General features: G+C 42.3%; 1 protein-coding gene across 4 annotated transcripts in view; it reads right to left on the reverse strand.

The window, feature by feature from the left end:
* Positions 1–577: 577 nt before the first annotated feature.
* The window catches only part of LOC134205083 (acyl-CoA Delta-9 desaturase), a 93,054-nt gene continuing 77,880 nt past the window's right edge, over positions 578–15,751 (reverse strand). Inside the window, exons 1-8 of one of the 4 annotated variants that reach the window (XM_062679990.1) lie at positions 13,717–13,840; positions 12,805–12,886; positions 12,505–12,753; positions 12,316–12,446; positions 12,049–12,254; positions 1,183–1,368; positions 939–1,114; positions 578–871 (exon numbers count right to left, since the gene is read on the reverse strand). In XM_062679990.1, coding sequence (XP_062535974.1) covers positions 708–871; positions 939–1,114; positions 1,183–1,368; positions 12,049–12,254; positions 12,316–12,446; positions 12,505–12,753; positions 12,805–12,886; positions 13,717–13,737 — 1,215 coding nt within the window. In that variant the 5' untranslated portion in view covers positions 13,738–13,840 and the 3' untranslated portion in view covers positions 578–707. Of the gene's footprint in view, positions 872–938; positions 1,115–1,182; positions 1,369–12,048; positions 12,255–12,315; positions 12,447–12,504; positions 12,887–13,716; positions 13,841–15,751 lie in introns of those variants that run through there. The other 3 variants (XM_062679992.1, XM_062679989.1, XM_062679991.1) reach the window with 3 other exon arrangements.

The raw sequence follows: 15,751 nt of genomic DNA on the forward strand, positions 1-15,751 counted from the left end.
TCATGAGGCTAACACGATGATACTTTTATGCCCAGGGAAGTCGAGACAATTTCCAATCCGAAAATTGTCTAGACCGGCACCGGGAATCGAACCCAGCCACCCTCAGCATGGTCTTGCTTTGTAGCCGCGCATCTTACCGCACGCCTAAGGAGGGCCCCTGCGTGGTGCGTTGTTCCCTATAAGTTGCCAGCTAAAAGGCGTTTTGTCTCATGAGTTTACCGGCAACGGAATACCACGACTTTTTTGAAATGTGAATATTACCAATATAATTAATATTTTTTAAATATTTAATATGGTATCGGCTAGACATTGTTTAACTGTTGCATGAGGTAAAATACTCATCAAAATCGTATAGGGCAAAGACATTAGAGCAGTCTTTGCTTAGGTAGGGCAATGATAATAATAACGAATAATGGATATCTAAATATAGATTCTGTGTGGATTCTGCACAGCAGAATACCACAGTACATCTCGGCATAGTAGCAGAAGAAACGCAGAGTGCGTATCAAATAAAGAAAGGAATAAAATAAAACAGTAAGGCCATCTTCAGTTGAATAAAATAAACCACACGCAGTCATCGTGATCATAAAATTTTATTTCAGATTTTTTATTGAGTCAAAAATACTGTACTTCGTACACAATAGCATACGAACCTATAACAAGTAGGACGAACATGCCTAAACTTTTAAATTCAAAGGTAGCATCATCTAGTTCTGTAACCGCTCAATATCGTCCAAATCATCTTTGGAAATATCCTCGTCTCCATATCCCCAAACAGGGTCTTTATGTGCATATTCATCTGTCAGAAAGCGGGTGCCATCGCCGTATTTTGCCGCTCTTCGCTCGATGATATGTGGAGAAACCGATTTTCCTACAAATAAAAATAAGCAATTCGTCTTTATTTCGTTCACATAACCTGTAAGGCATTTTCAACTAACGTTCATAGGCCCAGCCAAGCCGAGCGAAGGCATCGATGAAGCCGGTCGTTACATTGAACATGTAGCTACCCAATTCACCCGTTTTGTAGTCCCACGGGAACACGTGGTGATAATTATGCCAACCTTCTCCTAAGGCAGCTATTGCAACCGAGAGGTTCTCCACCGGACTAATATTTCTGAATTAAGAAAAAAACAGAAAATGTTAATGATCAACTTTCAACGATACGAATTGATATAGCCATACTTATCGTACGGCCGATTTCCAAACATGTGCGCCACACTGTTGACGAAAAAAGCAATGTTGAGGGTGGTTGTGAATCTTAGTGTGAAGCACACCCAGAAGGCAATGAACAGATTTTCGGACCAGTAGTAGTACGGGACAAGAACCGGAAGGCCAATCACCAGCAGGGCAAACAGCGGGAGGTAGTACCTGTGAAAGAAACAAAAACAATGTTTGAGTTGGTTTTTTGAGTTATTCTTCCTGCACTATTACGGATTGGCTAAGGATCGATTAAAATATCTATTTACGTTCGAGTTAAGCATCAAATTTGAACTTCAATTATATGTTTTATAAAGACGTTCATCTAAGATATGATCTTGCGAGCAATATGCTCCAGTGTCTCGCCTATAATAAGCAGGGGTCTAACAATCAAAACTCTCACCAAAGATGTAATCTGCGAAATATTAAACACAGTCCATCAACTAACACGAGTTGCAAGGTTCATAATTCTCAGGCCAGCGTATTCTCAAAGGGGTTTTGGCATCTCGATATGTGGTGGAAAGGTTCGTAAGAAAATACAACCATGAGCGGGATGTCAGAAAGATCTCAGTGCGGCTGGAAATGCTGAACAGAACAAACGAGGAGTTCCTGCATGTGCAGTTAGTTGAAAAAACTTGATGAACAGTAGAATTTTGATCATCATATGGTAGTGCGGATTGAAAGGGCAAGGAGAAAACACATCGTGAGTTGATAACGCAGCGATATTTATATTGGAATTGCTTCCATCAAAACCATCAAGACTTGTAAATCGAAGTGTTCGTGCAGAATGAACCAAGGTAAGCACCACACGCTACAAACCAAGGTATATCTTCAAAACCCACGCCTTGCCAACTTGTCGAGCCGCTTTGCCGACCTGATAAACCGTTGGTGTCGCAGTTTCAGCAATCGGAGAATCATAGCCTAAGGTCTTATTATTATTCTTTTCTTAACTTGGTAGGCACTCTGTGTTACTTAACTTAACCGCTACTGTGCCGAGATCTACTGTGATGTTCTGCTGTACAGAATCCACACAGAATCTATGTCTATAGATTTCTATTACTCATTATTGTTGTCGTTGCCAGTCCACCTCATCGTGTGTCTATTGTGTCCATTTGTCCATGTCGTGCATTCAATGATCGTTGCATTGTTTGGTTGGCATTTATCTGGGTACGTTGGAGGAATGTCTCCGAGAAGAACAATTTGTCAGTCGCCATCAGACAATCGTGACGATAAGGCGCGTCTTTCAAACGCCGCCGTGAATAACGATGGTTTGGAGAAGGGGCTGGCTGGGAATCGAACATCCGCTTTTAAGGCGAACCTGTAGCCAATTACGCTACGAGACCCGCTATCCCTAATATATTCTAATAAAGGAAAACGATGCGAAGAAATTTATGCCAACACCACCACCCGAACTCACTCTGGAAGGTACGTCATACGCCTTTCTCGGTCCAAAGATTCACAAGACACCCTTGGTGACTATCGAGGAGTTGCCATAGCCTAGGGAGATGCTTTAAAAAAATGCCGCCTTAAAGCAAACTTTCTACGAGCTCATCGGCGAATACCACCACGTCGTTCACTTGCGTACGCTTAATGTGGTTGATGTTGCTTTCCCACACTTTCCCACGTTCCCAGCACACTTCTCGTTGGTCCTGTTATACAGCAGCTTTTCGCCAATATCATTGTTCGATATCTTTCCGTAGCAACAAATCTGGAGGATGTCAACGAGAAGCGCCGTCGAGTCACTGATATGCTTACGTCCGCTGAGTTTTCTATGAGGATGTGTGCTCACAATATGAAAGAAGCATTGACCGAAGTATAATCCGAAGGCTTAGCGCTGCACGATTTCTAAGAGCATTTAGATTTCTAACGCATTCTAAGAAAGACAGTCGCATTCACGTACAGCTGCTGACTTCTAACTCGCCAATAGCGATTTTCAGATTCGCCAAATTCGCACCTAGCTAGTCTGGAACTGAACGCTACTGTCTTGTCTACCAGATTGTTCCAGAAGCTAAAACAATCAAAACGAACGTCAATCGAATTCTTCTCCTAGACAGATTCAACCACCGTCCTGCAGTTGCTCGATCGTGCGTCGAATCGTTGAGAAATATTCCATCCATTCTGACACCCTAAGATATTCCTGGAACCACGTTCCCTGAACCGAATTCCCGGGTGATGAAATCCCTCAAGGTCTGACTCCAGTTGAACCAAATCAATGCCATTGATAGGACGTATCATCGTGGTTTTCCAAGCCATCCCATCATTGGTTATTTCCAAGCACGAAACGTTTCGTTGGCAGCGATATATAGAGAAGAAATCCCGTTCGCAGATCAGTTATTCTATTCAACGTTTACCAGACTTCATCGTATAGTTGCGTATTGCATCAAGCATACCAATTCCCTTAAGGCTAGAGTACGAAAATTGTCAGCAGAAAGAACACTATTCCTATCGACAGAAAAATTGATGATCGCTGGCCGCGCAATATTTCGTCTCGCACAACAATAAAACTTTGTGGTTAAAACCGTCCACACAGTGAAATATTCAAGGTTATATTTTGTTCGAATTTATATTTTCCTTTATTGAGGCCACGCTGCCATGGGCCACTGAGTCTGCCTCTGTTAAGATATCCTGTTGGGTTTCAGTCTAACGCTCGTTTTCATTTTGTTTCCGCTTTCATGTAAGAAGGTGTGACCGACAAAACCCCATTTTGTTATCCTTAAAATCTTTGCCAGAATGTTTGGCAAAAAAAACAGAAAATCCTTTGATATTCGACCTTTCTATTTTGGAAAAGACCAGAACGCCACATTCAGTTTAAGGCGATGTTGGCTTTGGCTTTTGATCAATCCTTCTTATAAAGGAATGAAAAAAAATCGATAGCGTGATGGCAGGTCTTGCTATTAGTTTGGCATGGGATAATGTTGGGATAGTGTAGACAGAAGCCTCCCCAATTGAATCGAAGAAAGATGATCACTACTGGTACTAACATTAGAAAAATTCCTGTTCGCCTTCGATAAAGGCCTGAGTAGCACACTTGTCACATACCAGTCACTGTGATTAATATGTGACCAAATCCAGTCACATTGGAGTTGCTGCAGCTAAATCGATCCGAACTGTGCTATTAGGGGGGCCTTATCCCTGATTTATGGTGTTCGGGGGGTTGATAGGGGTACTAAACTTCGCAGAACAATATGGCATCCTTCAAGAAGCAAAAATGGCTGCCATTGCAGCTCCGTTATGTGCCAGTGCGTCCCGAATACTAAACGGTATCCCGTAAAGATTTCCGGGACATCTGCAGGTAAAGTGTTCCATGCTGTTTTCGGTTTCCCAGAGATCACAACAGGACCGGAAGGGACCTCCACCGAAGTTGTGGGAGAAACTTGTGTGGTCAGTCCGGAGAATGGACATAACCTGCCGTTTTTTTGAGTAGCTGGATCATTCCGGATTCTTTGATTTTTCTCAAAAAGAATCCTCTACTATTGCTCCAAGTACGAGCCCAGTCCTGGTCGACGACGCTCTTTGTCCATTTCTTAACGTCGGCCAGCGAGACGAAGCCGGTGTAGGGTAGTACCTCGTGTCCGACACTGGCCAGGGCATCGGCTTCGGTATTTCTCCTAATGTCACAGTGGCCGGGAACCCGGGCGGAGGTAGTACCGGGGATCATACCTAAAAGGATTCGTTGGATCCAGGGGTGTTTCGGAGTCTCACTTTGAACGGCGGAAATTTTACTTCGGGAGTCCGTGAAGACCACGATTGGCTTGTTCGCCAGGAAGGTGGCCGCGAAAAAATCGGCGGCATCTTCGGTGGATAAAATATTGCACTGGCGAGGTAGGTTCTCCGATTTGGCCAGATTAGGTCCACAGACTCCAAAGACTCCAAACGCCTCGGCAGGAAACGGATCCTCCATTATACCGAATCTCACTGTTTCGGAAACGTGTTGCAATGAGTTCCAGTACGGATGTTCGGAGTTCATCTGTGTTATCACCTCTTTCGAACCGAGAGGCGATGGTGCGGTCGATGTTAACAGTAGGCATCAGTCAGCCCTTTGCTCCTTGCCGGTAGACTCGCGCCACTGCGGAGAGACTGGTACCGGCTACACTGTTTAGGATCCGGTCAACCTCATCGAGGAAAGGGATTCTGGTATCTCCTGAGGCGGTAGTAGCGAAAGAAACGGCTTTGCGACAGATGGCTATCAAAGTCCGATGCCGGAAAGGAAGAATGCCGGCATCAACGCTGGCAGCTTCAGCGGAAGTAGAAGACAGGCGAAAGTGTGCCGATGAGGTTCCGATAGACAGGACACGTTAGCTCAAGGCCGTAAAGCAAGCGGCTGTCGACGATAGCTTGCCAGACCTTTAGTCTAGCCTGCGAGTTACAATTAACCCGTTTTGTTAAGTCTTGTCGCCGAGTGTATTTTGGGTAGTTTGGTACCGCTTTAACTGGCTACCTATTATGTTTTTATTTTATTTTGATATGGCAACATACACCACCACTGTGGATTGTAAATTTGTTTGCTTTTATTAAGCTATTTTGCAAATCAAAACCAGAGTAACTGACACACAACACGGCTTTTTTAAAGGTCGCTCGACCTCAACAAATCTACTTCAATTCGTAGATTTTTCATTGAATGCAATGGATAACGGCAATCATGTAGAAGCTCTATATACGGACTTTAGCAAGGCATTCGATCGCATTGATATACCGATGCTGCTTTTTAAACTACACAAAATTGGAATTGAACCACGACTCCTGAAATGGCTTGAATCATACCTAACTGACCGCCAACAAATTATCAAATTTAATGGACACAAATCAAAACCAATTCAAGTCACTTCGGGAGTCCCTCAAGGCTCTCATTTGGGCCCTCTTCTTTTTATCTTGTACGTAAACGACATTTCCTTCATTCTGAAAAACATTAAAGTGTTAATTTATGCCGATGATATTAAGCTCTTTATGGAAATAAGAAATGAAGTCGACATCAATGTATTCCGCAATGAAATAGACAAATTCTACATATGGTGCAAGAAAAGCCTATTAGAACTGAATGTAAAGAAATGCAACTTAATATCATTTAGCAAAAAAAGAACAATACCAAACATTTCAATCGCATTAGGAAATCAGAATGTGGAAAAATGTGAAAGAGTAAGGGACTTAGGAGTAATCTTAGACTCTAAACTTTCTTTCGTAGACCACTACAACACAATCATTCACAGGGCTAATAACATGCTAGGGTTCATAAAGCGTTTCTGCTATAACTTTCATGACCCATATACAATTAAAACACTTTATGTAGCTTATGTTAGATCAATAATGGAATATTGCAGTATTGTATGGTCTCCTTTCTCAATCACGCACGAAGAGAGATTAGAATCTGTACAAAACGCAATTTTTACTATTTGCTCTTCGTAAATTAGGCTGGACATCATTTCCACTCCCATCATACAAAGCACGCTGCATGCTTATTGACATACAGACTTTGAAAGAGCGGCGTGAAATAGCAATGGTTTCCTTCGTAAATGATATCGTTTCGCAACGTGTTGATTCACCTGAAATCTTATCAAAATTAAACTTTTATATTCCTTCAAGGCAACTTCGTAATCGCACCTTATTTATAACAAACTATCATCGAACAAATTATGCCAAATTTGGACCTTTGAATCGAATAATGAACATTTACAATCAACACTGCGAAGCTATCGACTTTACAATGTCTCGGCAGAATCTTAAAACATATTTTAATAGAATTCGAAATCGCAAACATTTTTTATCTGTACTATTTAATCTCTAGTTCATTTTTATTATAAATATATGATAAATACTTCACAATGTATGTATATTAGCATTAAGAAATGAAAAAAATATGTATATTTATATGTACTAGTCTACGACGGTTGACGAAAATTAATAAATAAATAAATTAATAAATAAATTTGTGACTGTTAATTTGTTTGCTTTTGAATTAAACTTTGTTCACATTGTTTTGTTTTGTTGAATGTAAATTATAGTGCTTGTATAAATAAGGTTTACAATAAAGTTAGCGCCAGAGCTCCTCCCGTAGGCCTAAAAGCGACGCTACATAGGGGAACGGTTCGCCACTTCATCTCATAGCTCCTATTTCCAAAACAAAGCAATGGAAAGGAATTTGGTTTGTTTATTATTTTTGTGATTTTTTTCAGCAGTGAGCACGCATGTTGACAAAAAGAAGCGATGAATTTAGTGCCGTATTTCTTGGTTTAGCAATGAGATGGATATATGTAAAGTGAGATGGAGATCGGAACAGTTCCCCTACATAAGCAGCATAACAGCCGAGCACGGTGGCAGGAGCGATGGTTTGTTTTGGTCTGGTCGATGACGTGCAGGAGAAGAGGGGAGAGTTACGAACCGCGAAGAGAATCGCACGCGTTTTCACAACCCGCTAGTTTCGACTCGGAGTTTTGGTGCCGGATATCCATCCGTGGTGCGCGTTCAGCTAGCTAACTAGCTAGCTAAGTCCCAGCATCGTCGGGAGTGGAAAAGTGGTTCCCCCGAGAAGTGTCGGTTCGGGAATGAAGAAAAGTGCTGTGTTAGTGCAGTGCATTAGGGTGTAGAATCGCCGCTATACTGGGAAGCTCATCGTATAGGAGTGTTTCGCTTCCCAGCGGTAAAGTCAAAGATCCCCAAAACACCCGCCGTTCTCACTGTGGGGGATCAGTCAATAGAGTTCCTCGCCCCCATAGTTAACAGCCAAATAGAGTGAAGACAGGTGCGTACAAAGGGGCATGCCACCTGTAGTAGAGAACTCCGGTCACTACTTGGACCAGTGATGGGAAATGTCAAAAAATGTCATGGCATTGCTATTACTAATTTCGTAATAACTTTTTCCAAAAGTCATTTACAGTTCGAATTTTTTGATTAACATGTAGTACTTAAAGGGTCCTAGAACTTTGTCGAACAGATCATTGTTCTAAATACAAAGTGTGAGCCATGAGAGCGAGATTAAAAAAATGTCACGGAATGTCATGACATTAATGTCATCTGACACTAATTCGGCTCTCAGGCCGCCAATATCATATTTAGAGAAATTACCTATTAGAAAAAGTTTTCGGGTCATTTGAGGGCTACATGTTTATATGGAAACCATAATTGTAAATGACTTGTGAGAAAAGTTATTAGCAAGTTAGTCCCATGACATCGATAAGACATTTCCCGTCACTGACTTGGACCGTCTACGGCGAGTAGGCAGGTTCGATGATTTTACACCAGCGTCGCTAGGGGTGATCCAACAAAGGAGCTTGCTCTTCCCCCTAGCTAAAAGTAAAGGACGGCTGCCGGAGGCAGTCCATAAAGCCCGAAAGTAATAAGAAGAGAAGCCAAGTGAAGAAGGAAGAGAAGGTGAAGAAGAAGAAGTAGAAAGCGGAAAGGAAGGAGAAAGAAGAAGAGGAAAGTGGAGACCAGTTTGCCTGCTGCTGCTGTATTGCTGTCGACGAAGGGGCCCCCAACGAGAGCAGTGAGTCGACCAGTGCCGTAGCGAGGGGAAGCAAGAGGTCAGAATAGAATATAAGGTTTTTAATTTGAAATATTTTTACATTTTTCTCATTTGCCCACCGAAATCCGGAAGTAAGTGGAGGTACTCTGCTCAAGGCCGCCCGGCCGGGGTGAATTGTATGAGGGGAAGCTCAGGGCTTTCATACTCCTATTATTGGTACGGTGTTTTTTCGAGAGGGTTTGAATGAGACTAACGCTGGGTTTACATGCTACCTTCACCTCCCGGAAGTGCGGTAAAATTGTTTGTTTTCGGTTGATGTCGACACCAAGCACCCGGACGATTTTCCTGTTGGAGATGGCATCCGTGCCGAGCTTTATGAAGGGTCCTGCTAGCTTTTGCCGGCCACTGCAGACGTGTCCCCGGACACACTTACTGGCGTTGGCGTATACAAATAGATATACATTCGCGGGTAGAACACTGAAGACCCCGTCCATAGCGATAAGGAAAAGTGTCACCGTTATGACCGAGCCTTGGGGTACGCCAGTTTTTTTCAGGGAACTCGTCCGATGATTCTGTGCCGCCAATGAGCACTTGGAAGGTTCATCGGGTGAGGCAGTTTTTTACGAAAGCAATCATTTTGCCTGAGATACCCCAGTCTTATAGTATTCTAAGCATCAAAGGGATTCTGGTTCGGCTTAAAGCCTTGGCGATATCTAGTGACACAATTGCCGATTGACCATCCCCTAGACGGTTTTGGACGCATACGAAGTCAGAGAGATTTTCCTGGAATTAGATGCATCCCGGCTAGCCGCTCTTCGGGATGGGCACAACGAAACTTTTGTGGAACGTGCCGTTTTCCCAAATGTCGTTGACGAGCTTAAGATAAAGGGCTTTCGCGGCCGGAGGATGCCGTGGGAAACCTCAACTTATCCGGTCCGGATGAGTTCCTGTTGCACTTGGCAAGCGCATAGGCCTGCTTGCCTGCTAAAAATGGCTAGTTCAGCATTAAGCCGGGGGGTCCACGGGAATAAGGGTGTTGCTGAGTTGTAGACTACAAGTAGTGATGGTCCTCTGGAACTCGGCTGGGTACTGGGAGACTGCTACCAGGGAGCGAAGTAGTCACCGAGAGCATTGGCAACTTGTACAGGGTCAGAAATTGTGTGGTTGCCCTGATCGAGGTGGATGGGTGCTGCCCTCGATTTACCACCAATGGCATTTATCCGCCTCCTGATGATTATCTTACATTGTCGATGATTCCCCTTGTAAGACTCCAGGGGGTCAGGTCTAAGGGGGTGGTCGCTGCTGGGCCTGAGGTTGGTCCGCGCCGATAGTCGACATAGCGCGCTCATGCTCCTCCCAATCCGCTTCACTATATTTCCATCGGCGCTATTTGATGTCCTCGGAAGAGAGAGAGCGTTGGTAGAAATCTGCACCGGGTAGTAGTTAGTTAGTAGATCGGTGCCCGCTTTCCAGGAGAAGCGCGGCCGAATGGACCTACTTACCGCAGAAACATCGATAGCCGTGGCGGAGTGCCCGTTGAAGAAGGTGGGGGACCCGTCGTTGAGTGTGACGAGGTCACCTTTCAGGAATGCTTCGGCTAAGACGGATCCTTGATGGTCGGACATGGATCCTCACCACATGGGATGGTGGGCGTTCATATCCCCAAGAGAAAGCAGGGGGAGTAGAGTTTTCAACGAGGTTGCTTACCTTAGCTTTTACGGCGGGGAAGGCGTCGAAATTTTCGAAATACTTGAACCAACTTTAAGCTTGTCAGTTTGGTTGGTCAACAGCTGACAAGTCACGTCTTTTACAAGCATCGTCCGATTCATCTTTATTTCGCTCAGGCATCATAAGGTATCATCTTCTTCTTCTATGGCTCTACATTTCAACTGGAGATATCGTCTTCTTCTTATTATTGACATTACATCCCCTACTAACTGGGACATTGCCGCCTCGCTGCTTAGTATTCATTCAGCTTTTCCACAGTTATTAACTGCGAGGAGCTAAGTTACCATTTTCATTAAGTTACCGTATATCATGAGGCTGGGGTCTCCAGTAGCCTTGCGAGCAAAGGAGTAGGATTGCCAATCCGGAGATGGCGAGTTCGATTCTCGGTCCGGTCTAGGATGTTTTCGGGTTGGAAACTTTCTCGACACCCTGGGCATAGTGTATCCATTGTACTTGCCGCACAAGATACATACTCATACTAAGTTGAAAAGCAGGTCAAGTTCCAGTTGGACTATAGAGCCATCGAAGAAGAAGATATCATGAGGCTAACACGATGATACTTTTTTGCCCAGAGATGTCGAGAAAATTTTCTAGACCGGACCAATTATAGAACCCAGCTATGTTCAGCATGATCTTGCTTTGTAGCCGAGCATCTTACCGCACGGCTAAGGAAGGTGGTATCGTAATGGAGACAAATATCCCGGTTATTACGGCATCCTCTTCTTAATCGATGTGAGATTCCGCTCACACACGCTTGGTTCACCGATACGAGTACTTCACCACTCTCTCCCGAATTGAGTATCGATGACGGGCTGCAAATGTGCCTCTTCTGATATTTGTATAGTCTGTATCTGAATATGCATCAATGATACATTTTTTTCATATGAGTAGCGATGAAAGCATTCTTGATGGCAATCCATTGGTATTTTACCCTCCCAGATTCCAGCATATCTGCAGCATGATTCATAATTTTCTCAATGCAAGATATTTTCACCGAGGCACACAGTGTCAGGCATTTTCACAACGTCCACTACTTTTTGAGATTTCTAGAACTCCCCTCCCCCTTCTGTCACGCTTTTCTGTATACCTATTATATGTACTGTTACAAAATCTTAGACCCCCTCGTCCCTGAAACCTGTGACGTCATTTTTGAAAGACTCCCAGTCGGCGTGTGTTAAACCGTCATCCATCACTCACCTCCTGCCGACAAATTCGCGCTATACGTAGGCGTACATATTTCCAGACGCGATATCGGTACTATGTTTACTGCCCATGATCGCATATTTGTAACACTCGCTTTTTTTGTGCATTTTGTTCAAAAAGCTCAATTTACTATATCTAATCCCACAACAGTAAAATAGGCTTTACTATTTTGCTTATCTATGGTAAGCTTGAAATGATTGAGTTTGTGGGGAGGATTGACATACGATATACAAAATCAACCAAAATGTTACAAATATGCGATCATAGGCATTTTATAAATTTAAGAAAAAGTTACGTTTCGGTTAATGAGGCAAAAACGAAATATGTTTTACTGAAATTCGGTTTTGAATTTAACTTAGCTTGTTTAAACAACTTGTGTGAACTAAAAATTTGTAAACAATTGTACGTAGTCAACATTTGCCTTAAATTGAACAACTATTAAATAACTCGTTTTCTTTACTTACCGTTTTTGCCACATTACTATTGCGTCCGCTTCCAGATCACTCATGTCGATAATCTTCCGCTTAGCCACAACTTCTGGATGTGGCGTCAGGAAGACCCAGCCCACATGGGCAAAGAAGAATCCTCGCTTCGCATTGTGCGGATCCGCATCCGTTTCCGAGTATTTATGATGCACTCGATGATCGTGTGCCCACGTGTATGCATCTCGCTAGAAAAAAAAGGGTTCATGATAAATTCTGGAGAAACACGAATCAAATAACGATATTTACCTGACCACATATGGTGAACAGAAACATCAAGAGTAAACGTAACGGCCATTTGGCCTTATATGATTTGTGCGACCACAGACGATGGGCACCTGCTGTTATACCCAAACCGGATGCCCAAACCAAGAATATTGCTGAAATTTATAGAACTTTAGTAAAAATATGTCAATAAGCGCATTAAATACCACTTACTCCACATAACAGTGTACAACTTGGTCTGCAGTGTCAGTATGTACCACAAGCCTATTAGAAATCCTGTGTGTAAGAATAGTTGTGCGAAAAAATCCGGCCACCGAATTTCGGGTCGGAAATCATCACTGGATGCGTTTTTCTTTGGTTCCACTTGGTTGTTGTTGTTGTTGTCATCCTTGCTACTGACTAGACTGGGTTTGGCGCTGCAACTAACTATCCGTTGCTGAACCATTGACGATGTGGTTGAGTTAGACGCGGTTGATGTATTGCCGCTACATTCATGACTAGTTGGATCCACCGTAGGATTTGTGATGTTTGGGGCCATTGTTCTGAGTGTGTACAACGAAGGCACTTCAGTTGGTTTCGTTCGATAATTTATGGTCTGTGAAAGATAGAATGATCGATATAATTAACTGTTAGATACTTGTTTAACAGCAGAGCCCGACAGAACGGGGACACAGTGTAAACATATTTGTTTAAATTGCTATCGCGTTTCCACTCAGGAGTGGTCGATTTCATCTAAAGGAGGGTGAAAAAACGGCAACCAAAGGATGGCAGTCAACTGCGGAATCGTTTCAGTAGAATATTAGCTGTGCTGGTTAGATTATAACCGCATTGCATTGGTGACAAAAATAGATAATTATGTGCAGGGCGATATTCATATTTTAAATTAAGATTATGATAACATCATCAGAGTTATAATATCATCATTAAAATCACGCAAAGCAATTTACTTTCAATACAGCGACTTACTGACACATTCTTTATCCACATACAGCGATTACTATCGTAATTCCTCGGAATATCGTTTAGTTCAATCCTACCTTACATGCCCGCGATACCTCTTTCGATTCCTCTGCTCAAATATCACAAGATTGACAACCGCGTTTTTACAAGAATCGAAAATCAGAAACTTCTTATTAGTGTTTATCTAAAATCCAACAGAAAATGTATTTCAGAAACACTAAAAAAATTTCCAAACAGAGGTTACAATACGGATGCGTTGAAATATTTGAATATTTGAAAAGTGCAAATTAAGTAAAAAATATTTCGTCATATTTTATTAATGTTTTGAAATTTACTCAATGTTTACTCGGGGCAATAAAATAACGTACAACGTACAGTTGAAGATATTGCCAATATCAATCTTTGAATAAGATATGAGTGTTATAAAAAAATAATCTGAGTCATAACCAGATTAAACTGACTTACATCGAAAAATAACCTTTGCATCTGCCCAACAACACTTGTTTTTTATCTTGCCTTCTTGGTGAAATGCACAAATCGAACTGATACTGATAAATCACAACTCAGCCAAGTTATTTCTCTTATCAGCAAATACCAGGTGGCAAGTATTGGCACCAAACAAAAACACCCTGCCTAAATAGAACATCCCCTTCTTTTATCATCAATCGTTATTATGAAACAACCGACGTCGAGCGTGTCACTCTAAGGCTGCCAATGACTAATCAACATTTGGTAAAATATAAAAAGACACCTGTGCGTCTCGTCGTTGTCCGATATGGGACTCCACTCGTTCCAGTAATGAACATCTTGTATATCTTTGTTAAGTATCCACATCCTGTGGAAAACTGTTTGTGCGAGATTGGGTGCTTGGCTTGCGGAGAGGGGAGTTCCCTCACTACCGTTATCAATTGTTATCAGCAAAGTTGTGCGGATGATTTGGCTTTCCTTCGTATATAGTCACTCCAGCCAGACGATGACTCTTTATTGAAAGTATGATAACATTTCTGCAGTTAAAAGAAAAGTAAACAAAACTTCGTAGGTAGAAAAGAACTATATAGGATTCAGGCTTAGTTAGGGCAGTCGGTTTCGATATGATTCTAATGATGCGACGTGAATTCTAAAGAAACTTGATGGTCAAATCAAATATTAAAGCTGAAGCTGTTCAGATTGGATCAAATTTACTTAAAAAAATGTTTTTGGATTTCATTTTGCCCGCTCTTTAAAGGATAAGAAAGATGAATTATTCAACTTCCTATCAGTTCATAATGTTCACATAGCCATTATAACTGAAACATATTTAAAACCTGGACTCTCCATCAAAAGAGATCCAAATTATTTTATTTATCGAAATGATCGTCTTGGCAGCGCCTGTGGTGGGGTCGCCATTGTCATTAATAGACGTATCAAACATAAATTATATTCTTCGTTTGAAACCAAAGTTTTGGAAACCTTGCGAGTTTCTGTTGAAACTAATTTTGGACAATTCTCTTTTATTGCTACCTACTTGCCTTTCCAATAAAATGGGCAGCAAAGGAATTTGTTGAGAGCTGATCTTCAAATTCTAACTCGCAACCAATCCAATTTTTTTTTATAATTGATGAATTCAATGCCAAACACCGTTCATGGAATAATGCTCAAAGCAATTCCAATCGTAAAATTTTATTTGAAGATTGTTCTGCGGGATACTATACTATCCAATATCCCAATGGACCAACTTGTTTTTCTTCCGGTCGAAATCCTTCTACAATTGATTTAGTTTTAACGGATTCAAGTCAGCTGTGTGGCCAATTGGCAACTCATGCTGATTTTGACGCCATTAATAATTCTACTTTGAATTATCATAGAGCTGATTGGGATTTATATAAAACGTATATCGATAGGAATTTTAATGTTGATATTCCCCTCGATACCAAAAGTTATATTGGATGGTAATGCTCTCGTATCTTTGACATATTTAATTGATGAAGCCAGAGGCATTGCCATTCCTAAATGTGAAATTAATTTCAACTCCATTATTATTGACGACGATCTTCAGCTACTGACGGAGGAACTGTACCGCGCTAATAACGCACGAAAGTTCTATGAGAAGTTGAACCGTTCACGTAAGGGCCACGTGCCACAGCCCGATATGTGTAAGGACATAAACGGGAACCTTCTTACGAACGAGCGTGAGGTGATGCAAAGTTGGCGGCAGCACTACGAAGAGCACCTGAATGGCGATATGGCAGACGACGGTGGCGGTATGGTAATGAACCTAGGAGGACGCGCGCAGGACATGCGACTTCCGGCTCCGAATCTCCAGCAAGACGCTCCGATCGAATAGAGTTCGCCGCCGTACCAAACTGACTATCCACAAAACGTTTATTAGACCGGATGTTCTCTACGGACACGAGACCTGGACGATGCACGTGGAGGACCAACGCGCACTGGGAGTTTTCGAAAGGAAAGTGCTGCGTACCATCAATGGTGGGGTGCAGAGAGCAGACGGTACGTGGAGGAG

The sequence above is a fragment of the Armigeres subalbatus genome, chromosome 1 (genome assembly GCF_024139115.2).
Source record: "Armigeres subalbatus isolate Guangzhou_Male chromosome 1, GZ_Asu_2, whole genome shotgun sequence".
NCBI classification, from domain to species: Eukaryota; Metazoa; Arthropoda; class Insecta; order Diptera; family Culicidae; genus Armigeres; species Armigeres subalbatus.